The following is a 27,442-nucleotide window of genomic DNA, read 5'->3' on the forward strand; positions in this document are numbered from 1 at the left end:
AGAGGGAGGGCTGGGGCAGGGCTCCCCCCTGCTGATTAGCAACCTTTTTAATTAACTCTTATCACACCACGGAGGGGGGGGAGGGGAATGGGGAATAGCAGGAATAACACCCCCACCCCGACGACCCCCTTGTTTTTGTTACTCCAATTTTATCCCCAAGGAGAGGGGGGGTTTGGACCTGGTGATGGGCAGCAAGAGGGGAAGGGGGGGGCGGGGGGGGGCAGGCTCAGGGCTGCCCCAGTGACTGGCGGAGATTGGGCTCCCACGCGGTGGAAAAAGACACCAGAAAGAGGCAGAAACGGGACAAAATACAATTAAAAAGCCCAAACAATAAAGAAAACAAACGGGAAACAAAAAAACAAAAACCAACAACAAAAAAACCACCAATGAACTCAACCCAACCACCAGGAGAGCAAAAATTAAACCCGAGCCTGGACGCCGAGTCCCGCCCCAACATTTTCCGGCGGCTCCACCAATTTAAGGATGTATAATAGTTTTTGCTTCTAGTTTCTTTATTTTGTATAAAGGAGAAACAAATAAAGTATGTTTTTGTGTTTACTGATTATTTATTGTACTTTAGTCATCGGAGGCTCCGAATTTTTCTATTTTGAAGGCGGGGAGGGGGTGCCGCCGGGGAGGGGGGCGAGAGGACAGGGGGTGGGGGGAATAAACGGAAGGAGAATGGGAAAGGAAAGAAAAAAAAGTTGTTTTCTGAAAGCGTCGTGGGTTCCCTGTCCCCGCTGCCTCTTGCAGAGGCTGTTAGTGTGAATGGCTCTTGTTGTTCAATGTGAATAAAAAACCTTTTAGTTACCTACTGTTCAGTCACCTGGTCCCTTTCATTTTGGTTTTTTTTGGTTTGTTTTGTTTTTTTTTTTTTAAGACAAGACCACGAGAGATGCCGGCAGGGCTGCCCTGCTCCCCACCCTGTCCCCCAGCCCCCCGGGGTGGGATGGGTGCCCCAGCCCCTGAGCAAGGTGATGCAACTGCAGAGCCCACCCAGTAACCCCACACCACCCCCACCAGTGGGGTGTGGGGGGGGCACATTACCCAGCTCAGCACCTTCCCCCACAGCAGACAGGTCCCTGTGTCACCTCTTCATGGGGGGGACACCCCCCCTTGGCACCCCAGCCCTGCTGGCAGAGCACCCCAGAGCAAGGGGAGACACAGGGGGGTCAGGAGGGACACATTAAAAGGGGGGGGCACAAACACCACCAGCAGCTTTTGCTCCATCTGCCCCAGGGGATGCAGAGGGCAGGCAGGGGGCTATCCCACCCCAGCCTGCCTTCCCTTCTTCTCTCCTGCTTTCCCTCTCTTGTTTTCTAAGACACAAAAATAAATAAAGTCCAAGACAGGTTGCAGCTCTGAACTAATATTTAAAATGCAAAATCATGGCAAAGTTCCTCCCCCCCCCCTCCTTGTCTTGCAGTAAAAAGATATAAACAGAATAAATTACCTTTCCTTGCTGGCTTACGAGAGCCCCTCTCTCCTGACCTGAATTTTAAGTCCTGGCTTGGTTGTAGCACAGAGCACCGATGATTTATGAAAAGCCAACCACTTTTCTGCATATTTTCTCTGCTCAGCCAAGTGGTGGATTTTATCCTTCCTATACCATTACCAGCATTAATAACAGGGTGGCAAACGAGCTGGGCCAGACCAAGCCCCAAAGGATTCCCCCAGCCAGGGGCTGAGGCCAAAACAGAAACACCAAACACTCCCCCCACACACCTAGCAAAGCACCTTCTCCCCTTTTAACAGGTGGGGAAACTGAGGCAGGAGTGCAGTCAGCTGCTGCCTTCTGCTCCACCCTTTCCAGGTTGTCAGTATCAGTGAGTAATGGGGGCTCCTTGGCAGGGCAGGGCAATATGTTGTTAAAGAACAGCTTCCCAGCATCGTTTTGAGGATTAGAAAATAGAGCACAATGTCCTTCACTGAGTGAACACTGGCTGCTGCTGCAGTTGTTGTTATTATTATTATTATTATTATTATTATTATTATTATTATTATTATTATTACTATAAAACCCAAGGCATACACCTGAGGGCTGTTTGCAGCCCATCCCCAGGCCCCTGGCAGGTCACAGGCTGCAGGAGGGATTTGAGGTGACCCTGGGCTGCTCCAAGCTGCCCTCCTCATGCAGGGGCTGGGGGACTCCTTGCAGGTGGATGGGGATCTGCAGGGAGCACTGGTCCCAGCAGGGATCTTTGGGTGCAGGACCCGAATCTTCCCTCCCACCCCCAGGTCACTGGCTGGGGGCTGCCACTCCTGCCCCTGAAAATCTGGCAGAAGGGACCCGATGGGTCCCCAAGGCAACCAGGGTGGGGTACAGCACCAAAATGAGGCTGGGGTCCCTATGGCAGACAGGGTCTGCGTCACCCCAGCAGCCCTAGGATGCCTCCAGCACCCAGAGTTCCAGCTGGGGCCATGCCCACCCCAGCAGGGTGTCCCCAGGTAACCTGCACCCCCAGTCCCAGCCAGGGATACCCAAAGCCCAATCCCCCTCAGCTGGCACACGGAGACCGAGCACTCCCCTCATCATGGCAAAGAGGGCTCAGAACTTGCTCCTGGTGTCACCACAAGCCCTGGGCTTCTGCTGTTGCCACCCCAGCCACATCCCCGTGGGGCAGTGCTGGGGACACACCACTGCCAGCTCCCCACAGACCCCAGCAGAGCAGCAGAACTCCCAGGAATAAAGTTCTTTTCCAAAGCTGTTGGGCAAGCATCAATGATACTTTTTTGTTGCAGTTGTCCCCTGACCTTTTCCCCTTGGCTTTTGTTGGGGTTTTGTTTGTTTGTTTGATTGGTTTTTTTCCAGCAAGGGAAGGTCTGTAGAAGGTGGAGAGTAATCAGGTTTTGGACCTGGGATAAAAAATGACTGGTGTAGGTTGGGCTGACTCCTTATAATTAATAGTGTGCCTTGTAATAGGATTCTCCAGCCTTCGGTGCTCCCTGGAAACACCTTTTTACCTGGGATATTGCTCACGATGGAGCAGTGGAGTTCTGATTTATGGAGTTTTGGCTTCCAAGAAGTATCTGGGGGTCTGACCTGGGCAGTGGGAGGCACCGGGAGGGAAGGGCCAAAGGTGGGGTGGGTTTTTGAGGAGGGGGCTGGCAGCTGGGTCGCAGGGGAAAGGGCTTGAGGGGGTGTGTGCATGCTGTGATCTGGGGGCTTAGCCCCCCCCCTGCTCAGAAGTGGAAGAGGAGAAGGGTTTGGGGGCAGGGAAGGGTTTATCACCCTGCCTGATGGCACCGGGTGATGCCCGCGGGCTCAGCTGGGGAACAGGGAGCAGGTGGAGCTGGGGAGGAAGGAGAGGGTGGAGAGGAAAGTCGTGGGGGGCCGCGAAAAAAAACCCGGGAGGTGCAATAGTAAAGGGCTACAAAAGCAAAGGCAGCACGAGTGAGCAGGAAAGCCTGGAGGAAAGGGGGGAAACAGGAAAAAAAAGAGGGGGATGGGGGGAAAGGGAATGGGGGAGAGGGGCTGTCTGTGGGAGGGGGCACAGGCACACACAGACCGGTGTCAGTGTCCCCGGAACCCGGGTTGGGGGGATTAAAATGGGCTCAGGAGCTCTGCCAATCAATCACCGGGGCCAAGCGGGTCCGTGCGTGTTCCGAGCGCAGGGAGGGCGGCAGGGGCGGGAGAGCATTGTAACAATTAATAATCATTAGAATAATAACGCATAAAGACAGTGGCGAAGTAATTAGTCAGAGGGGGAGCTCTTGCTAATTGAGGCGGGGAGCTGCAGCTTCAAACAGCCTGGGGAGGGGGCCCAAGGGCTGGGGGATGTGAGGGGGGGGGATGCTTGGGGTGTTGTGTGTGCCCTGATCCTGCCCGCAGACAGGGAGGGAGGTGCAGGCAGCACCCGGCCCTGCCTGCCGTGTGAGCCCCGCTCTCGTCCGCCCCCTCCCACCCCGTGCCTCAGTTTCCCCATCCCTCTACAGACGCTTTGCTCTGGGGCAGAGGCTGTGGGGGGCTCCTTATTCCGAGGGGATTTTATTTTTGGTCCTTTTGGAAGGACAGCGAGCAGAGGGGGCTGGCTGGGCTCCGTCACCTCCCCTCTCCTCGGGGGTGGGCATCACTCCAGCCCCACTTGCCTCTTCAGGGCCTGCAGCTGGGCCAGCTGGATGCTGCTGCCCCCGCACACCACGACCACCACGGAGCCCAGGGGGGTGGGCAGCCGCCCCTCCCGCTGCAGCCGCTGCAGCCGCCCCTCGTAGAGCAGGGCCAGGGTGGCCCCGCACGCCGGCTGCACCAGCATCCTCTCGTCATCTGTGGGGACAAGAGCCGGGGGGGACACCCTGAGCCCCCACCCTATCCCCAGCAGCCCCCTACCCTGATTCCGGCACCTCCCGAGGCTGCTGTGTCCCCCCCCTTCCCGCTCACCCAGGAACAGCTCCACGGCCCGCACAGCCTCTGCATCCTCCACCACCTGGGAGATGACCTGGCACTCCTGGGCACACTCCAGCGCCCTCGCTGCCACTTTCTTGGCTCCGAGGCACTTGGCCACGCTGGGACAAGAGAGAAGGAAAGCGATGGGGGTGGTGCCGGGACCCTGGGGAGAGCTGGGCTGCGAGCCCTGGGGACTGCACGGCTCCCCGCAGCCATCCCGGCTCACCTGGTGATGTCGGGCAGGGAGATGAGCTGCCCGGCTGCCAGCGCTGCGTGGAAGCTGTGAGCCCCCCGGGTCTCGGCGGCCACGATGGGGATGTCCTGCCAGCCCACCTCCTGCAGCCCGGCCACCACGCCGGCCAGCAGCCCCCCCCCACCCACTGCCAGCAGGATGGCATCGGGTTTGGTGTCCAGAGAGTCCTTCAGCTCCTGGACCAGGCTGGAGTGACCCTGCCTGCGAGGGGAGAGAAGAGGATGGGGCGTGGGGACGACCTGGACCTCAGGGATGGGGACGGAGGGGTCAGGAGCTGAGTCCTGGCAGCACTCACCACACCAAGGGGTGGTCGAAGGGGTGGATGCTGACCCAGCCCTCTGTCTTGGCCAGCTCCAGGGCTCTCTTGTTGGCATCATCCCACACCTTGGGGGGAAAGGGTGGTGAGGGGGGTGGGCAGGGGCTCAGCAGGGCCAGACTTAGCCCTGGTTCCCCAGAGGTGGGTCACTTGTCACCGCAAGACCAGGGGACACCACACCCCCCTCCCCATCCCCCGAGGTGACCCTGCCACAGTGCTGAGGGTGGTGCAGGAGGGGGACATTCCAGGATGGGGTTTGCCATGCACATCACAGAGCAGGTTCACACACACACACACACACACACCCTGTGTCTCCCCCAGATCCCAGATTTAGGGGAGTGGGGGCTGCTGCAGAGCTACCTGTCCGGAGACCTCCACCTCTGCCCCCAGCTCCTCCAGCTTGTGCACAGTGGTCTGGCTGGTGGTGCTGGGGACCACGATGGTGACCGGCAGCCCCAGCTTCTTGGCTGCATATGCTGCTGCCAGCCCAGCGTTGCCCCCTGCACAAAGGGGTGGGGGGTCAGGCAGGGCTCAACCACCCTATGGCACCCATGAGCATCCCCCAGCGCTCCCCGTCCCCAACCCCAAATCAAAGCCCAGTTACCTGAGGAGCAAACAAAGTGGTGATAGCCCTTCTTGGCAGCCTGGAAGAGAGGAGGGAGGAAGGGAGGGAAGGGGGCAGTTGTGTCCCCTCACCATGTCCCCCATGAGGCCCACGCTGTGCCCACCCTCACCTCCTGGCAGAGGCACCCGATGCCCCGGATCTTGAAGGAGCCGGCGGGCTGAACGTTCTCCAGCTTCATGTAGACCTTGGTGCCTGCCACCTTGGACAAGGGCAGGCTCTCCAGGAGGGGCGAGACGATGTGGAAGGGCTTCTCTCCCCTGCCCAGCTGGATGGCCATGGCCTTGGAGATCGGTGCTCTGGCCGGGAGAGGTGGAGGAGGCACCGGCTGCTCCAGACAGGATCGCCCAGCAGCCCCGCCGCTCACTCCGGGCTCGGTGCAGGGCACGGGAGACCTTTTGGGAGGGACAAAGCTGTCCCCTCCCAGCTGCAGAATGTCCCCTCTGTCCCCTCCCAGCACCAAGCTCTGAGCCCTCCCTGGTGGAGCCCCGGGACAAGCTGAGCCACCCCCTCCCCTGATGTCCCCGAGGTCCCCCCGCACACCCTGATCCCTCCCCTGTCCCACTGCGTGTCCCCAGCTCCTCACCCGCAGCCACAGCAGAGTTTGGGGGGACAGAGGGAGGGACAGGAGACGTGGGAAAGGCCGTGCCCGTGTCCCCAAGTCCCCGTGTTTGTCGGGGCGAGGGGCAGGGGTTAAAGATTGCCCTGGGCTGGGCTGCTTGCTCAGCTCCGGGCAGGTTTTTCCAGCTGGGAGGCTGGATCCACGCCTGAAGCACCCAGCCGTGGGCTGGGCACCGTGCCGTGTGCCCTGCCTGGCACACGTGTCTGTCCCCGACAGCCAAATATCCCGACAACAGCCACATAACATCCCAGCCAGCCCGGTGCCCCCCAGGGACAGGTTGTCCCGGAGACACGGGATGAGGAGAAGCAGCTCCCAAATTACCCTGGGGGTCCCCAGAAGGGTTCGTCCCTGCCAACTGGGCACAAGCACAGCCTCTTCTCAGGTCCAGCCCCAAAACACGTCCCAGAGGATTTGGGGACTTGTCCCATTTTACACAGACCCCTGGTGTAGCGAGGGAAGCCTGAGCACACCCAACCCCCAGGGAGCAGGTGAGACACCCCCTCCCATCACCTCCAAAAGAGCCATCACACCCCTAAACCCACCCTGCCAAGTGCCCCTGCCCCGGGTCCCCCCAAGCTGCCCATCCCCAGTGGGGCTCAGCCCTGCCAGCTGGGTGGGACCCCCAGAACGAGCCCCCCTGCAGCTCCCAGCTGGCCAAACCGAGCACCCCACAGGCAGGAGAGGTCTGGGGGAGGGGGTGGGAGACACGGTGACCATACAGCTGGCACAGGTGCCCCTTGGGCATCCGATGGGGACAGGGCTGCCCAGAGGGACACAGCCAGAACCCAGCAGAGCCCTGGGGTCCAGCAGCATTCTGGTGTGGCCACAGGCAAGGCAGAGCCCTCCCCTCCTTTCCTCCAGGACACCCCAGGTCTTGTCACCCGGCCCTAATGACACCCCCCCCCAGGGTAAGGGTCCCCCCAGCACACTCCCTACCTCTGGCTCTGTCCTGGCAGGCAAGGAGGAGGAAGATGGGCTCAGGAGGAAGGTCAGTCCCAGCTCCTCAGTCCCTCAGCCCAGTGTAGAGGGGAGGATCTCTCCCTGGCAGTGTCTGAAAGCAGAAGCTCTGGCACAAGGTTGGTCCCGTCCCTTCCCTGGTGGCTCCAGGGGGGTCCCAAGGGGGGAGCTGCCACACACGAGCTGGCACATACCCGACACAGCCGTGACACTGACTGCACACACACTGTGCTGCAAACCCCCCCAGCTGCCCTCCAGCTCTGCTGGGAAGTGAAACAGGCCTCAGAATATGGGACTTCAGTGCCTGGACCCAAAATCTGCAAAAAAGCCCCCTGAGACCACCACTGATGATAAGCAGCAAGCAGGGCATGAGCTCCAGGACAGCCCTGTCCCCAAGGGAGATGGCCTTTGGTGGCAGTGAATTACCTGGCTCCCCCCATGCTTACCCCATCATGAGGGTTCAGAGTGAAGGGCACAGAAGCACAGTGCTGCCTGCAGAGAGGAGCCACGCTGCTTTGGGGACATGGGGGACTGGACATGGGAAGGGGTTGAGGAGGATTTCTGTGATGGGGGCCCCAAAAGGGGGGGTCACACGTGCTCCAGCTCCCCTGGAGAAGAGGCCATGGAGTGACACCCCCATCACCCAGAAGGGCTGCAAGTGCTTCCCTGGGGATGGGCCTGGGGACAAGTGCTGGGGATGGTGCAAGGGTCCCCCCCTCCAGAGGGCAGGGGACAGGGACCCCCTTGGAGAGGGCACCACGTTTTGGCTCAGCCCTGGGGTGCTCAGGAGTCCTTTCTCACCCCATGCCCTACTCCCCATCTCCATCCCTGCCCAGGGGAAGGTGATGCCAGGCTGTCACCTGGTCACATCCCTTGCCCAGGGTTCCTGAGGGACACAGCAACCTCAGCCACCGGCTGCTGCAGCTGGGGTGATGGCTGAGCACTTCTGTTGGGTTTTCCACTCTTAAGAAAACAAAAATTAAAAGGGGAGGGGAAGCAGCAACACAGCCACCGCTGCATTTCCAGCGTGCCATGGATCCGTGTCCCTGTCCCTCCTCACTGCCCTGCCTCTTGGTAGCAGTGACTTCCTCCTACCCAGGGAAACTGAGGCACGGGGACCACCATTCCAAGCAGCCCCAGGAGCCCCTACCCCATGGGTACACCGGGGGACATGAACACGAGCTCTGCCACCCCCCCAGCACAGTGGGTTTTGGGCATCCCACCTCCTCTCCAATCCACCCATCCCAGCTTTTGGGGTGGCAGCACCCCAAAAGTCCAGAGCTGCTGCACCCTGGCCCTCTGCAGCCAGGCCCCCCAAGAGCCCAAAGGGGCCCCAGCTACCCCCCAGCCTCGGTGGGAACCTGGCACCTTCAAAGCATTGCTGAGCCCCAGCTCATTAATCCCCCAGTAATGACCTCGTTATTCCTAACGAGGCGGAGAGGATCAAGGGAGCTGCGTAAGAGGATTTTGTACCAGGGGTTTCAGGGCTGGGGGGAGGACGACACAGGTGGCAAAGGAGGGGAGGACAAAAGGGCTGAGGATGGTCACCCTGTCCTGGGGGTGAGCTCTGTCCCACCCCGGGTACCCCTTCTGAGGCAGCAGCACCATAGCAGCCCTCACCCCAAAAGAGCCCAGCCTGCTTCCCACTAGAGAAGCAGCGAGCACCCCATTAATCTGAGGGGGGGGGGGAGAGGGAAGGGAAAAAAGACTACAACGTGATCCCAACTCTTGTACAAGATGCCAGAGAATCCCCCAAGGACAGCCCCCCCACCCCTGCTACAGACAACACTTTTATTTGTCACAGCCAAACCAGGCCATTCCCCTCTACTCTTCCCCCCCCCTCCCCAGGAGTCCCCCCACCCTTTTCTGGAAAGACCCCCCCCATAAATGGGCGTCAGCACCCAGGCAGGCGCTGCAGCCCCTTGATTGGGGGGGGACAGACCCACAGAGCCCCCCCAGCCCTGCAGCTGCCAGGGCAGAAGCAGCAAGTCAGGGGGGCTCCTGCACCCACACCCTGGGGATGGGGGAGAGATGGCAGCGCTGCGACCCCCCCACCCCAAACCCAGCTGCCCCCCTTAGAGGGGGTCGTGGCACCGGACAGACGGACGGGTTCAGCCCAGTGTCAGGCACTCAGTCCCAGTGGACCTTGACGGGGGGGAAGGTCCAGAGGTCGGGGTGCCCCATGTGCAGCAGGGCACTGCAGGGGGACGTGCTCCAGCGGAAGGGGGGGACATCGTCCCACACCGGCCCGCTGGCTGCCACCAGCCCCAGGGTGGGGACCATGCCCCAGGAGGTGACCTTGGAGGGGAAGAGAACAAACAGGGGTGCAAGTCAAGCCTGGGGAAGGGTAACACAGGTCCCCCCCGAGAGGGGACCCCCCCCACACACCCCTCCTGCTCCCCCACCTTCATGTCGGTGCCGCCGTGGCAGCGCTGGCGCAGCGCAGGGAAGGGGTAAGTGCCATTGGGGGGGTTGAGGTCAGAGCGGGCAGAGATGGCGTTCTCGGCGTTCTGGGGGGGGTCACAGCCCCTGCAGCGGGACAGGGGGTCCTGCAGGTAGTTGTTGGACCTGTGAAGAGGCCATGGGAGAGTGGTGGTGAAGGTGGGGAAGGAAATGTATGTCTGGAAATTCAGGGTGATGAAAAAAATCACCCCTGAGGGTTAGAGGGTGAGGAGCAGACTGGTGTGGGTTGGAGGGGCCCTAAGGATTATCCAGACACCTCCCACCAGCCCAAGGTGCTCCAAGCCCCATCCAACCTGGCCTGGAACACTGCCAGGGATGGGGCAGCCACAGCTTCTGGGGGCAACCTGGGCAACCAGGGGCTCAGCACCCTCACACCAAACAATTTCTTCCTTATGTTCAGCCTAAATCTCCCCTCTGCCAGTTTAAAGCCACCCCCCCTTGTTCCATCACTCCCTGCCCTTGTTAGAAGTTGCAGACCTCTGGGGGACACCCAAATTTGGGAAGGTGCCCAGCACCCACCTCATCAGGCGGATCATGGAGTCCAGGTCACGGACCAGGGTCTGGTTCCGTCGGAAGATCTGGGCACGTGGGTTCTTGTCGTAGGAGAACCAGTCACCATACTTCTTCACCAGCTCCAGGGTCCCACTGGTGTTGAAGATCTCCTCAAAGTACCTGAGGGTGAGGGAACCCAGCAAGTCAGCACCCAACGAGGCAGGGGGACCAGGCCAGTGTTGGCTGCCCCCCGCTTTGTGGGACGTGGGTGTGGTGGGATGGGGCTGGCTGGAGCTCACGGCAGGTTGTAGCTGGCCCAGTAACCCTGCTGGTACAGCAGCTCTGTCCGATCGGCCACCACCACCAGGCCCCTGCAGTTGGGGGAAGAGCATCAGTTGGAAGAGATGGAAAAAATGGAGTGGGGACTGGGGGAGGGCAGCCCTGCTGGGGGGGGTCCCCACCGCTTTGTCTCCATCCCAGCCAGGGGTGCTGGGCACCCATCACCTGCCTACAAGCACCCCTGGAGAGCCTTCAGCATCCTCAGCATCTGCATCCTCAGCTCCCACCCTTGGGGCTTCCACAAAATCATGGGAAGAAAAAGTGCAGGAGCTGGTGTATGAGGGGGAGGGTGTGGATGGATGGATGGATGGATGGATGGATGGATGGATGGATGGATGGATGGATGGGGGGCACTCACGGGATCTGCTCCAGCACGGTGAGCAGCCCCTGTGGTGGGCTCACTCTCCCTGGTGCGAAGACGTTGTAGTTCACCACCATCCACTGGTTGTTGTACCTGGCACAGAGAAGGGGCAGATGATTCCTGTGGGGAGACATACCCACCCCACCCCCTGTTCCCGGGATCACCAGGAGGATTCCCAGGCCCATCCCCCTGGCTCACGTGCCACTGTTGAACTGTCGGAAGATGGTGGCCCACTCGGCGCCGCTGCGAGCCAACCGGTTGGCCACGATGTTCCTCAGCCACTCCAGGACGCTGCCCTGTGGGTCCACGTACTTCCAGAGTGCTGGGTTGTTGTTCCCAATGGTGGTCTCCAGTGCTACCTGTGGGGAGGGGAGCAATGGGGAAGGGCAGCAGGGCTAGGGAGGGGTCCCCCAGGACCAGAACCCCCCCCCCCACCACACACACACACTCACCAACCCGCTGCTGAGGATGTAGAAGTCATCTCCAGAGAAGATGGTGCCGGGGTAGGAGGAAAACACCTGAGTGCTGCCAGGGATCTGAGAATTGCCTGGAGGAGGGGGACGCAGAATGAGGGGAGGATGAGGAGGGGCGTGTGAGGCACAGCCCCCCCAGCCCAGCACACCCACCCCCGGCCGAGGTGCGGAAGGGCAGGGTGTACTTCTTGATGATGCGCAGCATGGACTGGTAGGAGTTCCAGGTGTCGTGGGCCACCAGGAGATCCTGATGGCCTGGGAGCAGCTTGAGAAGAGCAGAGCAAGAGCCTGAGCCCAGGGCACGCTGTGGGGAGGAGCGGTTCAGGGCGGACTCCAGGTCCTCCAGGTCACCCCCCAACTGCAGCAGCCTGGGGAGGGAGAGAGCCGTGGAGGATCAGGTGGGGGACAGCCTGGGCCAGCAGCAAAGCTGGCACTCTGCCTCTCTGAGCTGGAAGGTGTTTCTCCATCCCATCCTGGTGCAGGCACAAGCAGTAAGAACAGCAGTAGGGAAACCGAGGCAAGAGGCTGCATCAGGCCTGGAGGAGACCTAGACCACAATGTCAGGGAGGAGGAGAAACTGCTTTGCTCCCCTCCACCCCAGCAGAGAAGGTGGGCAAGGAGGACTGGGAGCAGAACTGTGTGTCCCTGGACATGCAAGAATTGTCCCCACATCCCCCCCCAGCAGCAGCCCAACCCCCCCATCACCTCTGAGAAGGAGCTCACAGGAAGCCGAAGGGTGTCAGGGTGAACCCACTCCGGGGGAAGTCCAGGCGCCCGTTGTAGCTGTCCTCCAGCCCCTTCAGCTGCAGCAGGGCCAGGTGCACCTGCAGGGACAGGGACAGAGCTGGCACTTGCCTCCCGCAGGGAGAGGGGTGAGGGATTTTGGAGGACCAGGTCCCCTCTTCCCTCCGGGCACCCACCAGATCCAGTGGGTCCTGGTGCTGTCTTGGGGCGAGCAAGTGACCCCCTGAACACCCCAAGAGCAGCACGTGAGGCTCCAGCATGGAAAAGGCCACTGTTCACCTCTGCTCAGAGAAAGATCCACAGCAGCCACATCCCTGTCATCCCACCTGGAGCCCAGCCAGCACCCCGGACACCCCTCATAAAGCCCCAGGGAGGAGTCAGGGGGCTCACCCAGGGTGGGGGCACCCCATCCTCACCTGGTGCCAGTACTCAGGGTCTTGCCCCTGCTCCATCTGCTCCTCCATCCAGGCCAGGTTGGTCTCCAGGTAGCTCCGCAGCTTCTCGCAGTACTCGCTCTCATACTTGAAGGGGCCGCAGTATCCCACCATGGTGTTCATCCAGTGCATGTACATCAGCTGGGAGACACGGCAGAGGGGTCAGAGGCAGGGCCTGGCCAGGGGGGAGGACAAGGACCCCATTATACCCCTCAGGACTTCAGTTCTGGGTGGGCTCCCCCTTACCTGCTCGGAGACGGCAGCCTCGGCGAGCCCGGCGGCGTAGGCCTGCAGGCTGTCATTGTATGAGGAGTTGGTGGTCACCTCCAGGAAGGCCCAGCTGGGGGGACACGGGCACAGGGGGGTCACTGACATGGCGAGGACATGGACACGGGGGGACATGGGCACACGGGAGACACAGTGACAGTGGGGACATCCACGTGGGAGCACATGGACATGGGAGGAACGAGGTCATGGTGGGGATCGTAGACACAGGGGGGCCATGGGCAGGACATGGTCACGGCTGGGGTCACGGACACGGGGGGGCCATGGGCAGGACATGGTCACGGCTGGGGTCATGGACACGGGGGGACATGGGCAAGACACGGTCACAGTGGGGGTCATGGACACGGGGGGACATGGGCAGGACATGGTCACAGTGGGGGTCATGGACACGGGGGGACATGGGCAGGACATGGTCACAGCAGGGGTCATGGACACGGGGGGACATGGGCAGGACACGGTCACGGCTGGGGTCATGGACATGGGGGGACATGGGCAGGACATGGTCACGGGGGGGGTCACGGACACGGGGGAACATGGACATGGGGAGACACACAGACATGACGGGAGGTTCATGATCAAAGGGGGATCAAATGTCATGATCAAATGTCAGGGACGGGAGCGTGACACGGACACGGGGGAGTCACGGGAAGGAGATGGGGGGGAACAGACACAGGGGGGACGAGGCACAACCACCCGACCCGGCTCCCCCGGGCCCCCCCGCCGCCTCCCCGCTCCCGCTCGACTCCTGAGCGAGCCCCGAGCCCCCCGGACCCCCGTCCCGACCCTACCCGACGGAGGGGATGCGGTCGTCGATGCTGGCCCAGGCGACAGCGGCGGGGAGGCGGCCGGGCAGAACGCGGAGCTGCTCCGAACCGGGCTCCAGCAGCACCGAGACGTTGCGGGGCGATGGGGAAGCGGCGGCGGGGGCTGCCCCGGTCCCCCCCGCGGCCAGGACAGCGGCCAGCACGACCCCGAGCAGCGTCCGCAGGGCTGCCATGGCGGGGACCGGACCGGGGGGCGGGACCGGGGCGGGGCTGGGGGCGATGGACACGTCCGGGTGGCTGGTGGGCGGGGGTCCGCTTGCCCCTCCGCCTTAATTCCAACCAAAACACCCGCATGTATCCGCGCCGCGCTCCGGACCGTACCCCTAGCCCCACGTCCCCAGCAGATGTGCGGGTCCCCAAGCTGTGTTCCACCACTGGGGAGCACCCGTGGCCCCCCGGCCCCTCGCCGTGGGGACTTCCGTGGGGTCCATCCGCAGGCGGAGCGGCCCGTGGGGGGCGACTCAGTGAAAGTTTGGCCTCCTGGGTGTGGGGGGAGGGGAGGTGTTGAGGCCTCCTGGGGATTTTGGCCGGCGGTGACACCGAGGTGCTGGTCCCCGTCCCACGTCACCATCCCGCGGTCCCCACCTTGTGCAATCCCGGCCGGCTCTTGTTTACTCCCTCCCCGCTCCGCCGGCGGGCAAAGTCCCCCGAGGCCGGGGTGTCCTGGCGGGGAGGGGGCAGACGGCTCGGAGCTCCCTGCCTGTGGTGGTGAAAACACCCCGGGGGGGCGTAAAGTGCCCAGGCCCTCCCCACCGCCCACGAGTGGGCTGGGGACCCAAGGACACAACCGTGGAGCAGGACACTATAGGATACTATAGCGGGAGGAGGGGGGGGAGGATGTGGAGGACGGGGGGAGAGGGACCCTTCTGCTGGGTTTTGGGGCCACCGGCACGGGGGGCTGGGCAGATCCGTGTCCCCCTCCCGCAGCCCCCAGTGCCCCTCAATGTGCTGCCCCCTCTGAACCAACCTTCTCGGCCGTGCATGTGATGCACACAGACGCCCACGCGTGATGAGACCGAGATTGCCCGGTTTGAGGGGGTCACCCCAAACAGGGGCTGAGTGGGTGCAACATCCGAGGGGGGGTGGTGTTCGGACACCAGTAGGCACTGGGATTGGGCGGGACGGGGCAGACAGCGGGGATGGTGCTGGGACACACACACAGACACAGGACGAGCAGGGGCTCCCCCTTACTCCGCGACAGCCACATGTAAAAACGTGACGCTGTCGCTTTAAGAGCGGAGTGTCGCGGCCCCTTTAAGACACGGGGGGGGGGGCCTAGGGGGATCAGCTGCCCGCACACGACAGCGGGGCCGTGCTGCCACGGTGGGTCCGCGGGGCGGGTGGGGTCCCCTGGCTCCCCGCGGCATCCCCGAGCATCCCCTCGGCAGCCCCCGCCCCGAGATCTCCCACCCAACCCTGGGTCCTCAACCCCACCCGCATCGGGGTCTCTTCGTCCCCTCCCTGGCTTGGGGAGGGGTCCCTGCGGGCCCTGCGTGGGGGGATCGGTGCCGAGGACCCCCTCTCTGCCCTGAAGCCTTTCCCCCCCTTCCCCATCTCTCCCTTAGCTCCGCTGGCGCCGGGGGCTGGGAGCGGCCCTGGGGCTGAATCCCCCCCCCGCCCAGAGCAGAGCGTGTTTTGCAGCCTGTCCGCACGGGGCTGTGCCTTTTCTCGTTATTTTTATTCTTATTTTAATTTTTAACTATTTATTTTTAACTCTTTCCCCCACTTCCCTTCACCCCCCTATCTCCGCCCTGCCCGGGGAGCTGCGGGATGGGGGTCCCGGACCTGTCCCTGCTCCCCCTCCCCGGGGGTCGCTGCCAGCGGTAGAGCACCCCCCGCCATGGGGCAGGGTGCCATGGGGCAGGGTGCCGTGGGGCAGGGTGCCGTGGGGCCAACTGGAGCCCTCGGCTTGGCCGGGGTCCTGGCGGGGGACATGGGGATGACCCCGCAGCTGCTGGACCTGGGGTGCACGGTGCCCCCCGGGGGGGATGCTCCGAGCCACAGCCGGGGCCTGGATGTGAGTGTGGGGACTTCGGCGGGGTTTGGGGGGGCGGTGGGAGGGATGCATGGGAGTGTGTGGGGGGTCCCGTTCTGTCCCTGCTGCCCCTCTCCACCCCCTTCCCTCCCGGCGGTGATCGCAGCGGGGATCTTACCAGGATTTCCTCCGCTGCTGGTTTTCTCCTCCAAAAACCTCGCCGCTTGCCAGGCCGGCGCCTTCCCACGGCCGGGGCTGGGGGGGAGGGATGGGAGGGGACCCCTGGGGACAAGGATTTTGCCCCCGCTGGCCACTGACCCGCAACACAGATGGGGAAACTGAGGCAGGGGTGGCAGTGACCTCCCGCCAGCAGCGGAACGGGGTGACCCGGTGGCAGCTCTCCCTGGAGGACAGTGGGTACCCAGGCTGGGGATGGGTTTTTTTTGTTTTTTTTGGGTACCCTGCCAAGCACCCCCCCTCTCTGCCCCACAGTGCTGGGAGGTTCGGACCCACAACAGCTCCGAGTGGTGCCACTTCATCCGCAGCAACCCGGACTGCCGGCTGGAGGGCGGATTCCTCGACTACCTCCAGGGGGTCTTCTGTGTCTTCCCCCCCCGGCTGCTCCCCTTGGCTGTCACCCTCTACGTAAGGATGGGCGTCAGGGGGGGGGATGCTCAGCTTCTGGGGTGTGGGACCCCACCGAGCCCTCTCTGCCATCCCACAGGCTTTCTGGCTCCTCTACCTGTTCATCATCCTCGGTGTGACAGCAGAGAAGTTGTGAGTAGCCCCGTGGGGGGGTCCCTGAGGTGGGCAGGGGGACCGTAGTCCCAGAGAAGCCCTGTCACCCTTCTCTGCCTCCTCCTCTGTCTTTCCAGCTTCTGTCCCAACTTGTCAGCCATCTCCACCAACCTGAAGCTGTCCCACAACGTGGCAGTATCCTTGGCAGGGCACGAGGGGAGGGGGGGATGCAAGGGCAGGTGATGACTGTGATGGGGCCACTTTGTGTCCCTTTGGCACTGTGCCAGGAGAAAAAACAATTGACTTGGGGTGTGAGTCAGAGGTGGCAGCAGGGCCAGGGGTGGTGTGGCAGCACCAGGACAGAGCTCCTATGGTGGCAGGAGTGGGCAGGCGTCCTGTCCCCCTGGAGGAGGAGGCCACCAGCTCTTTCCTTGACGTCTTCTCTCCATGGTGTCACCTTCCTGGCCTTTGGCAATGGAGCACCAGATGTCTTCAGTGCTGTGGTGGCCTTCTCCAACCCCCGGACAGCGGGGCTGGCCATTGGGGCTGTCTTTGGTAAGGAGACCCCACTGGGGGCTGCCAGCTCAGGGTGGGGGTGATGAGGTCTGGGGACACTGTGGAGCTGTGGGATGTGCTCCCCTGAGAGGGCCCCGTTGCACTGGCAGGTGCTGGTGTCTTTGTGACCACGGTGGTGGCCGGAGGCATCGCCCTGGTCAAGCCCTTCACAGCTGCCTCCAGGCCTTTCCTCAGGGATGTCATCTTCTACATGGTGGCCGTCTTCCTCACCTTCGTGGTCCTCTACTTCGGCAGGATCACGCTGGGAGAGGCTCTGGGTGAGCAGCACGGAGGGTTGGGGCTGGGGCAGTGGGAGCAGCCTGGGGTGCTGTAACCCCCCTTTGTCCCCCCACCCTAGGTTACCTGGGGCTCTACATCTTCTATGTCTTCGCCGTGGTGCTTTGTACCTGGATCCACCAGCGGCAGCGTCGAGAAGGCCTGGCCCCCCCCAGGCCCTGGGAGCCAGGTAAGGGCTGCTCAGCTGTGCCAACGGGACCCTCAGTGTCCTGGGGTCTCCCTCCGCTGCCCCCCATCTCTTCTCTTCCCCCTAGAGATGGCAACAGACACTGAGGAGGGGGAGTCCTCAGGCACAAACAGCGGGGACTACGGTATGTTGGTCTTGGGGGGGCTCCGCTCTGTCCTCGGGGGTCCCAGGGACACCCCCCCCCCAAGCTGCTCCATGCATGGCTGAGCCCATGGGGTGTCCCTGGGGCAGGGGGATGTCCCTGGGGCCATGCAGGTGAGCACAGCCCCACGCTCCATGCTAGAAGGAGCAGGGGTGCCCCCAGAGCCCCCTGCTCTGCTCAGCCACCCTGGCCCCTCACAGGTGAGGAGTACCGGCCCCTGCTGCCCTCCCAGGAGACCTCCCTGCACATCCTCACCTCTGCCCTCAGCCCCCTGGACTGCCGCAAGTGGAGGAGGAAGCCCTGGTACTGGAGGCTCTTCAAGGTCTTCAAGGTGAGGCCCAGCATGGGGCATCCCCCCTCCCTCCCTGCTGGCCCCCCGGGGCTGTCTCCTCTCCCCCGGGCTCTGCAGCAGGGATGGTGGGACAGGAGCAGGTAGGCTTGGGGACAAGCCATGGGGCATCTCCCGGGATGTCCCCTCTTGGGGGTTTGTTCCTCCCAGGTGCCGGTGGAGCTGGTGCTGCTGCTCACTGTTCCTGTTGTGGACCCTGACAAGGATGACCTGAACTGGAAGAGACCCCTCAACTGCCTGCACATCCTCACCAGCCCCCTGGTCTGCATCCTCACCCTCAAGTCAGGCAGCTGTAAGACCCTGGGGCAGCCCCTGGACACCTGGGAGGTGACAGGATCCAGATGGGGACCAGAGGAGCCCTTTGGAGCTGGGACCCTCTGGGAGGGGGTAGGACAGGCTGGGTTTGCAGCTGAATGGCTCTGTGCTCCTCCCAGGGGTAAGGGTTTGGGGTCCCCAACATCTAGTTCCTGGGGAAAAATGCATCAGGCCTGGGCTCTCTGGGGAAACTGAGGCACCAAGGGACACAGTGCTAGTTGGGCTAAGGGTGGAGGTGGCTCTAGGGGACAAGGCTTTACCTCGTACCACGAGCCTGGGCAGATCCTGCCCCAGCCCACACGGTGCCTGCAGAGCTGCTCAGATGATGCCTCTCTCCATCACATGCAGATGGGCTGTACCAGATCCAGGGCATCTTCCCAGTCTGGGCACTGGTCACACTGGTTGGCTCTGTCCTGGCCATTGCCATCTTCTTCACCACAAGCAACGAGGAGCCACCCAAGTACCACTGTGTAAGGTGTCCCCCAGCCCTGAACTCTCAACAAGGACCAACCCAGACTGCTCTGGACTGGGCTGAGGGTCCTGGGGGGAAAGGGGGGCAGAGCAGGAGCCAGGACCTCCTTCCCAGTCCCCAGTGTCCCCAGGAGGGACAGGGCGGGCTGGAGGATCTGCACGACACACCCAGGGACCACCTTACCCCTCTTCCTGGCAGGTATTTGCCTTCCTTGGTTTTTTGGCCAGTGCCATGTGGATCAACGCCGCAGCCACCGAGCTGGTGAACATCCTCCGGACCTTGGGTGTCATCTTCCAGCTGAGCAACACCGTGCTGGGCTTGACACTGCTGGCCTGGGGCAACAGCATCGGTGGTAAGGGTCCTGCTGTGCCCCTTTAACACCCCAGGGACACCCCAGGGACACCCTTCCCCCTGGCATCCCCCAAGGTCTCCCCTTCTCCCTCTGCAGACACGTTCTCCGACCTCACCATGGCACGGCAGGGCTACCCACGCATGGCCTTCTCTGCCTGCTTTGGGGGCATCATCTTCAGTATCCTTTGGGTGCCAGGGGGAAGAGAACGGGTACCTGGGGCAGAGGCTGCCTCAGTTTCCCTGCCAGCAGCCCAGTGGGAGCCCCGGCTTCTGGGGGAACCCTGGGAAGGAGCTGGGCAGGATCCATCCCAGGGTCCTTGGGATGTTGTTGATGTCCTCAGTGCAGGGGGACTGGTGTGGTATTGGTGAACCCTGTCCCCAGGGCTGTCCCAGTCCCAGCAGAGTAGGGGTTTGGTCTGGTCTGGCAGATTTGGGATCTGCCAACAAAAGGAGGGGCAGAGGCTGTGCCACCCTCCAGCAGGCTTTGGGTGGTCCCAAAGTCCCACTCCTCGAATGCTCCATTCCCCACGAGCAGGACACGGTGGGTGAGGCAGCAGCCACGGGGTGCACGAAGGAGGAGGGACAATGCTGTCCCCCTGCCTGGAGCAGGAGGGACACGACTGACCCCATCACTCCCCTGAGGTCCCTTGTGCTTCATCCCCATCCTGAACGTGCCCCAGACATCCTTGTTGGCGTGGGACTCGGCTGCCTGCTGCAGATGACCAGCACCCAGCTGGTGGTGAAGGTAAGGACATGGTGGCATGGGTGAGGCTGGCAGCAGGACCTCAGTGTCACTCCACGTGGCTTCCTTCCCATCTCTCTGGCAGCTGGAGCCTGACAGCCTCCTGGTCTGGATCCTGGCTGGAGCCCTGGGGCTGAGCTTGGTTTTCTCCTTTGTGTCGGTGCCAGCTCAGTGCTTCCAGCTGGGCAAGGCTTATGGCATCTGCCTCATCCTCTACTACCTGGCCTTCCTCTGCCTGGCCCTGCTCACTGAGTTCCGGGTGATCCATCTCTCTGTTATCTGACCAGTCCCACACATCCATCCCTGGCTCTCCCTCTGTCTGACCCCCAGATCAGGACCTCCCTGTGCCCTCTCCCTGCCAGGGGAACCCCACCACCTGCTGGGTGCTGGTTGGTTGGTTGTGCTCAGGGAAAGGAAAAGGAGCAGTTGGTCACTAGCTAAGTCCTCTCCTCACTCCTTTTCATCTTCTTTAACTCACGGTAGCTGGGAGCAGGAGTGAGGTTAAGACCTTGGCTTCCTCCCAGTCTGCTGGCAGGGGCAGAGGAGGGGGCAGCTCCAGCCCAGGCTCGCAGCAGGAGAAGTTTTACCTCTTCAAGACTTTCACTTTCCCTTCCCCACCTCCATCCTGGCTGCTCAGGGACAGGGCTGGGATGGTCAAGCTGCAGGGGGTGGTTCCATGCCGGGTTTGTCATTGCAAAGGTCAGGACGTGTTCACATGGCAGGTTTGAAATAACAGCTGAAGCAACGCCAGACGGGGTTAAGGTGAGACAGAGCTCCAGGGCAGCACTGGCTTTGAACACAAGCAGAGCTGGAGGAAAAGAAAATAAAACCCCACCAAACCAGGGTGGCCGGTTGCCCCTCCTTTTTTGAGCTCTATTTTTCAACTTGGGTTTCAGATCCTACTTTTCTCCTCCTTGGGTGGACAGAGCTGTAGGAGAGGGCCCGGAGGTTTCCACACACACAGGGTTAGCCTCAGGCAGGAGGTTAGGTTTAGGCAATGGGGGAAAAAAAAAAAAAAAAAAAGAAAAAAAAGAAATTGCAATACATAAACCAAACACAAACCCAACCTTGACTTGTGGTGTTTGCTGTGGGGGTGTTTTCTCCTGCTCTGGACCCAGCACAGCACCTCTCAGCTTGCTTGGAGGGGGAGAGGGTTCACCCTTGGCTTTCCCAGCACTGAGCCAGCAGCAGCAGGGGGGGCTGTGGGGCCTGACCCCCTCCGTGTTGTCCCCAGCAGCTGGGGAAGTGGTTTCCTCTGGCTTCAGCAGCAGTGGATTTCCCAAGAGCAGTCACACGTGCCTGGCTCAGGCATTTGGCTGCAGGGCTGGGAACTGCAGTGTCAGTGGTTCTGTGGCACGGGGACAGCATCACCCAGCTCCCTGGGGATGGGGACACTGGTGGGGACAGCCCAAGGGAAGCAGGGTGGTTGGGCTTGGTGCTCCTGCTGCCCACTGGAGCCCCTGGAAATCTCCGTGCTGGGGACAGAGAAATGCATTCCTGCTGGGCAAGGGGCTCTTTTGCAAGAAGCACAACTGCCAGACCTGGTTCCTGCTCCCTTCTAGGGGTGCCAGCAGCTTCCTGGACCCAGATCATTTCTCCTTTTTCTAAACAGATAGAGGATTTCACACACAAAAAAAATAAATAATAAAAAAAAACAGGCTCCCTTGTGTCTCAGCTATTGGCTCTGCTCTAAACCTGCTCACTGGGTACCAGCAGCTGCCCACCCCCCCGACACACAGCAGGGCTGAAGCAACCAAAACAATGGCCAACATACTGACACAGAGCTACAGGGTTAAAAAAAAAACTTCCAACTTTAAATATCGTGTGGGGGTAGCTTTAAAAAGCAAGTTTGAAAGCATTAGCTTAATGTTTAGGGGAAAACCAGGCAGGGGGGAGGGCAGATGGGGTGCTTTGCAAGGTCCAGGAGTGTCCAGAACAAGAATTCAGAGCAGCTCAGCAGGGCATGCATGCAAAATATGCCCAGGCAGGCTGTTGCCACCGAAGAGGGAGGCAGACACCCCTCCTCTTCAAACCCAGTGAAATGTTCCAGCTGCAGCCAAGCCCTGTGCCTGGAATAACATGGGAAGAGGAAAGGGAGACTCTGCATTTACAAAGCTGAGGATGCTTTTTATTACTGTGCTAGAAAAAAACAAAAGAGAACAAAACAAACTACAGAACATTTTACAGGCATGTCCATAAAATCATTTTATAAACAAAAGGCCAGCATACAAAATCCTGCAGTGCTTCCTGCCTTGCTCCCTACAAAATGATTGTCTCTATCATTAGTCTGTGTGTCAGGTTGGGGGGTGGAGAGGAGGATAAATACAAGGGGATGCCCCGTACTCAAACTTTGTTTCCTTCCAAAAGTTGCATGGAAGGAAAGTAAACTTCTGTGACCTTCCTTGGTTTACAAAAATAATTAATACATTATTAATTAGGGGCGGATCAACACCTCAGTGTGAAAAGCAGCAGCACCTGAACTCCAGGCCCAAGCATTCCTGGCTCTGGGACACAAGAGCCCCATTATTGCAGATAACTGCACCCCTGGACAGAGCTTAAAGCTGCAGCTCCTTTCACACCTTAAAAACACCAGAAAAAAAAACACCCTCCCCCCCCAACCCCCAAGAAAAGTCACTGGCAAGGAGAAACAGGCTGTAGGAGAATGTGAAGTTTAAGCACAGCCACATTTTTTTCCCCCCCAAACCTTCACAATGCTCATTTGTCCTGCCCACAACTTAACCAGAATCACCACCATCCCCCCCAGCCCCAGGACTAATCTGGATAAACCTCCCAGGCTGTGACTCCATGCAGAGTCCTTGCAAGAACAACGACTGCACTGCTCAGAATTTGTGGCTGAATTTATGGTTTGGAAAAACAGCCCTTTAAGGTCCTTCGTGGTTTAGCTCAGAAATAGTTTCATACTTGCAGTACCCAGAGAGGAAAGAAAGAATTTACCCTGAGGCACCCAGGGAATTTGGCAAGAGCAGAGGGCTGGGGTGTGTGCTGCCCTAAGAGCTGCTCACCTGCTCCTTCCATCCCAGAGCCAGGGGTTTCTGCAGCAGCTCTGTCTTGCCCACTTCTCAAAGCCTCATCCATGCAGGAAATGTTCCTGAGCTGCCCAGGGAGGATCAGTCCTTCCCCACTCTCCTTGTGCCACGTGGAGAGGCTTCCGAGGAAAACTCTGGGATTGGGACAGAGGGAATGGGCACACACATTTCCCAGTGCCTGGTCTAGCTGGAGGGGGAGAAAGCCTCTCCTGCCAGCTCTGCCCTTAGTCTGAACCTGAGAAAAGATCAAACAGCAAGAGGTGAGGGGAGCCTCCCAGCTGACACTTCTGACAGGGGAAAAAAAAGGGGATCTACAGGCAGGTTCTTATCACATTGTGGGCAACGAAACAACGAAACACAACCTGCCATGATCACAGAATAAACGTGGCAGATCCCTTTGCCCCTCTTTCTTTCCATCTCTCAGCTCCCAGAGCTGCCCAGAAAAGCAGACAAGTGAGAAGAATCATCATCTTCCACATCCCTTCTGCGTGCAAATTTCAGAGGAGCAGTAAACTCTTCAGTGGATCTTCCTAAGATGCAACTCAGCACTGGGCAGCCTGAGGAAGGCATCTGCAGGGTGAGAGCAAGGGAGGAGCAACACCTGTACCAAGCAATGGCCTGGCTGAGGACTCACCAGCAGCACTGGTTGATGCCCAGAGCTCTCCTTAACCCACAGCCAGGCAGAAGTCAGACTTAGATGCAGATCCATCCATTTTTTCCTCCTAGTCATGTATCTGAGCTAAAGACCAGCCAGAGATTTGCCATTTACAGAGCAAGTGGCCCAAGTGGCCACTGTCCCCCTGCAGAGCCTCCCTCCCCCCCTCACTGAGCAGGGACAGGAGTTTTGGGGGGTACAGAGGCAATCCCAGTCCCATGGGCAGAACTGACCAGCAGTGACACAGATGTTGCATAGCTACAGCAGAGACAGAATTCCTCTCCCCAAAAAGATGCTGGCCCTCAGTTCTGCCTCCAGCTGCCACAGAACTGCTCAGGGACAGCAAAATTCAATAATCAAAGCTTCATCTGCTACAGGGAGTGTACCCAGGTGTGCCAAAGAGGAGGGGAAAAGCAGACTGCTCTTCCAAAAGTGCTGAAATTTTACGCCACCTCCCCTTCCTTTGAATAAGGAAGGTGGAGAAGAAACAGAAACCCATTCCCTGATCTTTTGTTCCTAGGTTAGTGGTACCCTCTAAGCAAAAGAGATCTTCAAAAAGGGCAAAGGTTTTACTATTAAGCAGGTGGCTTCAGTGCACTCCCTGTTGTTAATGGATTCCACTTCCCTTTCCCCCAGGTCTGTTGGTGGGGCAGTGGCTCAGAGGAAGGTCTCTGCTCTGCCCCAGGTGTTGGCTCTGTGCTAAACATGGGCAGCATGCTCAGCCTGTGCACAGCAGCCTCACAGGGTCCCCTGGACCTCTGGATTGACGTTTGTTTTGTTGTTTGGTTTTTTTCTGCAATTCACTGCCTAGGGGAAAAGATTCAAACCCTACACTGAAGGGATCTATGTACACTGTCCCAACACATGGGCTGGGAAGGAATACTCCAGGTTATTGCATAGAGGGTGGCTCCAGTCAGCAAAGCCTAAATGACAGTCTGGGAACGTTGTCGGAGGCTCCGGGGCTTCAGAGAGCTGTTGGAAGCAGATGCAGGCTCTTGAGTGGGTGTCTGAGATTCCTCTTTTCTGGAATGCTCCTCATACCATTCCTGCAACAGGAGATCCAAGACATGGAGACCATCAGGCCCTGCCCCACGCTGGCCTTGCAGCCCCTCAGCAGGACCCCAAGGACAGAGCTTTTGGCTGCTCTGCCCTCCAAGGAGGGCACAGAGGGCTCTTCCTAAAGCCCTGCACTGATCCCACCCTCTTGGGACAACCTGGCTGTGCTGGACACACTGAGACCTTGCCACCCACACTCCAATCAAGAACTACCAGCTCTGGCTTGGCTCCAGCTGGCTGAAGTGACCAAGCTGGGCAGAAACCATCCCTCTCACAGGATGTGCCCTCCTGAATGTCCAGGACTCCACTGCTGATTTCCCGGTGATGTTTGGGATCTGCGGAGTTGCTCCCAATCCTGGGCAGCACCCAGGGTGCTCAACATGTTAAATCCCTGGATCAGAGACTAAGCAGGGAGCTTCTCTGCAGATATCCACCCAGCTCCATGGCAAATAACATGTTTATTCTTGTTAGGAGGACCAATGACTCATCCCCAGGCCAGCTGACCAGGGGACAAAGGACAGATTCTAATTGTTACGAGATTAATTCTTTCAGTACCAATAATTATGCTGGCCCATAACCTTCAGCCTGGGGATGAACATCTGTCAGGCACCACGGTGACCAAAACCATGGGGGTGTAGAGCTCCTGCCCATGAAGGGTGCTAGCAGGAATGTCCTAACCAACCCAGAGAACCAGCTGATGGGAGCATTTCCCACCTCAGCACTGCTCATACCTGCCTGGGGTAGAGAGCACTTGGTTCCTGTGTCACAGACACACCCAAGCTCAAACACAACCACATTCCAGCAGCTTAACATATTAAGAGTTCAGGAATAGTGCCCTTAACCCCAGCAAATACCAGCCCAGGTGAGCCCAACCAAGCTGGACGTGACTCAGCTGACACACACCTGCACCCACCCAGGAAGCTCTGATGTGCTCTGTGGGTTCAGCAAGTCCCCAAGTGCAAGAACAGATCAATCTCCACTTCATCTGCTGCCCACCCTGCTCACAGAGCACATGGCTGCCTGGGTTTAAAAGGATGGTTTGTTATTTTTAGGCAGTCTCTGGCTCACCACAGAGACTATTTCCAGCTCAGGCCCACATACCTGGATCTCCTCCTCGTACATCTTCATACTCAAATCACTCTTGGTTCTTGATCTGCGTCCCAGAAACACTGCTGACATTTGCTGAAGGGTTGGGGGAGGAGGAAAAAACCAACAAATACATTTATCAGTCACTGAGCAGCTCACAGGATCAGGCCTGTGAATTCAAACATCCTTCCTGCAAACATCCACCCTCTACTGATGAGCCTGGGCTAACTTGGCCTTCTGCTGTCATGGAAAAAAGGCATTTTAGGGTGCACATCACCTAAACAAATGCAGGTATCTACTGCAGGCTGGGACAAATAACCCTGAGCAGATCCCCAAGGACTACAGAGAGATGGATGCATCTGTCAGTGGTGCTTAATTTAGTCAGATGAACATAGCATCAGTGCCTAGAACCAGGCTCACACCCAAAGTTTCCAAATAAGCTCTCACCTAAGAAAAATTTCAGGTCCCACTTGTATAGACCACGAGCCTGGACTTTTAGAACTGTGTAGGTACTGAGCTGAGGTCTGAGTTACTCTCTGACCACGTGAGTTACATGGACAGGACTAAGAAACAAAAGAAACCTCAGGTTTGGCATCATCATCCTGTACTCCATTGAAAGGCTGAGGATAGCATCCCCCTTTGATTTATTGTCTTGAAAACTACTTCTGATCTGGATCCTCATCACTATTCTGAATTCTGTCTCTGTGACCAAGAGCTCAGTCCTTCACTACCAAGCCAACCACAGAAAATAAAGGTTGCTTAAGAGCCTGTAGTTCCTGCACCCTGTAGTGGTGATACAAGAATATAATGGCTATTATTAAAACAACCACTTCAGCTCTTCCCAGATGCATGAGATAGCAGCTCTGAGACACCAGCAGTTACCCAGGGCAGCTCATTTTTCCAATTGTCCATTCTATTTTAGAATAAAAATGTAAGCAGTGCCATGGAGAAAGGAAGCCTGGTGTTTGGGATCAATACCATCATCTTGCTGCATCATGGCTGAGGACTGCCCAAGCCAAAGTGTTCAATGGCACAGAGAGAGAGGCAGGAGAATTACAAGCCAGTGGCTTCCTTAGAGAAAAAGAAATATATTTTTTTCCAGTCAGTATTGGTCCTGAGAGCTCTGAGAGAAGTTTGTAGCAATAGCAATGGGCCTTTGCCACAGCTGTTCAGAGTGCAGGGGAAATCCAGATGCAACTTTTCTAGGTGCAGATGCTGCAGTGTCCTGCCAGGAGCTCAGCTCTCAACACCAGACAAGACACAGGCAGCTTCTCTCTTAAGGGAGCAAAAAGGTATTTGTGGCCCTGGCACACACCTGGAGCTGAGGACTTGGGAGTGAATTTTCCCTCTTACCCCATATTTGTCCATCTGCAGAACAATCTGCTGCAGCTGAGCTGCTTCAGCAGCAGCCGAGCTCCGCTTGTACAGCTCAATGATGCCAACCACTTCCTCCTTGGAGATCTCCTTCTCCAGCACAATGCCATTGTCTTCTGGACAGGTAAGAAAAGATGAGAGAAAAAAAAAAATTGTAACCTGAACATGGCTTTATCAGCTGCTATGATAATCCTGGAAGGCAGAGCTTAAAAGCACACAGGACCAAGGCAGATGTTAGGCACTGTCTGCACACACTTTTGTTCCTAGAGCTTGTTCTTGTCCCCCAGCAAGGCAGGGAAGGAGTTAACTCGTGTGTAGGGCCAGCAAGAACCTCAAGTTCTTAAAATAGCAAGCTCCTCAGTATCCTAAGAAAAAAGCAGCTTTTTGCTTGCCTGTAAATGAAGCAGCAAAGCAAATAATCCCATGGGAACTGCTGCCTTTGGACCTTTACCTAGGTCACCCTTCAACTGGGCTGGTGAAGGGATCCAGCACAGATCCTATGAGGAGAGGCTGAGGGAGCTGGGGGTGTTGA

At 59.1% G+C, this 27,442-nt stretch overlaps 4 protein-coding genes across 18 annotated transcripts in view; 1 reads left to right on the forward strand and 3 right to left on the reverse strand.

Annotated features, from left to right (window-relative positions):
- Window positions 1-3,972: 3,972 nt before the first annotated feature.
- SDSL (serine dehydratase like) lies at window positions 3,973-6,268 on the reverse strand. The gene is made up of 8 exons (XM_071762885.1): window positions 6,162-6,268; window positions 5,688-5,874; window positions 5,558-5,597; window positions 5,314-5,453; window positions 4,933-5,021; window positions 4,611-4,838; window positions 4,379-4,503; window positions 3,973-4,264 (listed from the first exon to the last, which is right to left on the reverse strand). The coding sequence occupies exons 2-8, from the start codon at window positions 5,853-5,855 to the stop codon at window positions 4,071-4,073; spliced, it is 984 nt and encodes a 327-aa protein (XP_071618986.1). The 5' UTR covers window positions 5,856-5,874; window positions 6,162-6,268; the 3' UTR covers window positions 3,973-4,070.
- A 2,559-nt stretch (window positions 6,269-8,827) lies between these two features.
- PLBD2 (phospholipase B domain containing 2) lies at window positions 8,828-13,767 on the reverse strand. Of its 3 annotated transcripts, none has more exons than XM_071762882.1 (12): window positions 13,534-13,767; window positions 12,707-12,800; window positions 12,443-12,601; window positions 12,006-12,106; window positions 11,436-11,650; window positions 11,262-11,356; window positions 11,008-11,168; window positions 10,807-10,902; window positions 10,409-10,480; window positions 10,137-10,289; window positions 9,560-9,722; window positions 8,828-9,452 (listed from the first exon to the last, which is right to left on the reverse strand). In XM_071762882.1, the coding sequence occupies exons 1-12, from the start codon at window positions 13,740-13,742 to the stop codon at window positions 9,285-9,287; spliced, it is 1,686 nt and encodes a 561-aa protein (XP_071618983.1). In that variant the 5' UTR covers window positions 13,743-13,767; the 3' UTR covers window positions 8,828-9,284. The 3 variants fall into 3 exon arrangements, with proteins under 3 accessions (XP_071618983.1, XP_071618984.1, XP_071618985.1); XM_071762883.1 differs by having other exon boundaries at window positions 8,932-9,452; window positions 9,560-9,683; XM_071762884.1 differs by lacking the exon at window positions 9,560-9,722 and having other exon boundaries at window positions 9,135-9,452.
- A 1,493-nt stretch (window positions 13,768-15,260) lies between these two features.
- SLC8B1 (solute carrier family 8 member B1) lies at window positions 15,261-20,758 on the forward strand. The gene is made up of 15 exons (XM_071763422.1): window positions 15,261-15,586; window positions 16,037-16,189; window positions 16,269-16,321; window positions 16,420-16,477; window positions 16,732-16,837; window positions 16,948-17,115; window positions 17,196-17,303; window positions 17,389-17,445; window positions 17,664-17,794; window positions 17,963-18,104; window positions 18,476-18,597; window positions 18,798-18,951; window positions 19,048-19,128; window positions 19,631-19,695; window positions 19,778-20,758. Exons 1-15 carry the CDS (start codon window positions 15,410-15,412, stop codon window positions 19,973-19,975), a joined length of 1,773 nt encoding a protein of 590 aa, XP_071619523.1. The 5' UTR covers window positions 15,261-15,409; the 3' UTR covers window positions 19,976-20,758.
- Window positions 20,759-21,798: 1,040 nt separating this feature from the next.
- The window catches only part of TPCN1 (two pore segment channel 1), a 45,855-nt gene continuing 40,211 nt past the window's right edge, over window positions 21,799-27,442 (reverse strand). For 6 of the 13 annotated variants that reach the window (XM_071763418.1, XM_071763420.1, XM_071763417.1 and 3 more), the window contains 3 exons: window positions 26,890-27,026; window positions 25,552-25,632; window positions 21,799-24,440 (listed from right to left, as the gene is read on the reverse strand). In XM_071763418.1, the coding sequence (XP_071619519.1) occupies window positions 24,318-24,440; window positions 25,552-25,632; window positions 26,890-27,026 (341 nt within the window). In that variant the 3' untranslated portion in view covers window positions 21,799-24,317. Of the gene's footprint in view, window positions 24,441-25,551; window positions 25,633-26,889; window positions 27,027-27,302; window positions 27,362-27,442 lie in introns of those variants that run through there. The other 7 variants (XR_011729744.1, XR_011729745.1, XR_011729743.1 and 4 more) reach the window with 3 other exon arrangements.

The sequence above is a fragment of the Heliangelus exortis genome, chromosome 19 (genome assembly GCF_036169615.1).
Source record: "Heliangelus exortis chromosome 19, bHelExo1.hap1, whole genome shotgun sequence".
Lineage (NCBI taxonomy): Eukaryota > Metazoa > Chordata > Aves > Apodiformes > Trochilidae > Heliangelus > Heliangelus exortis.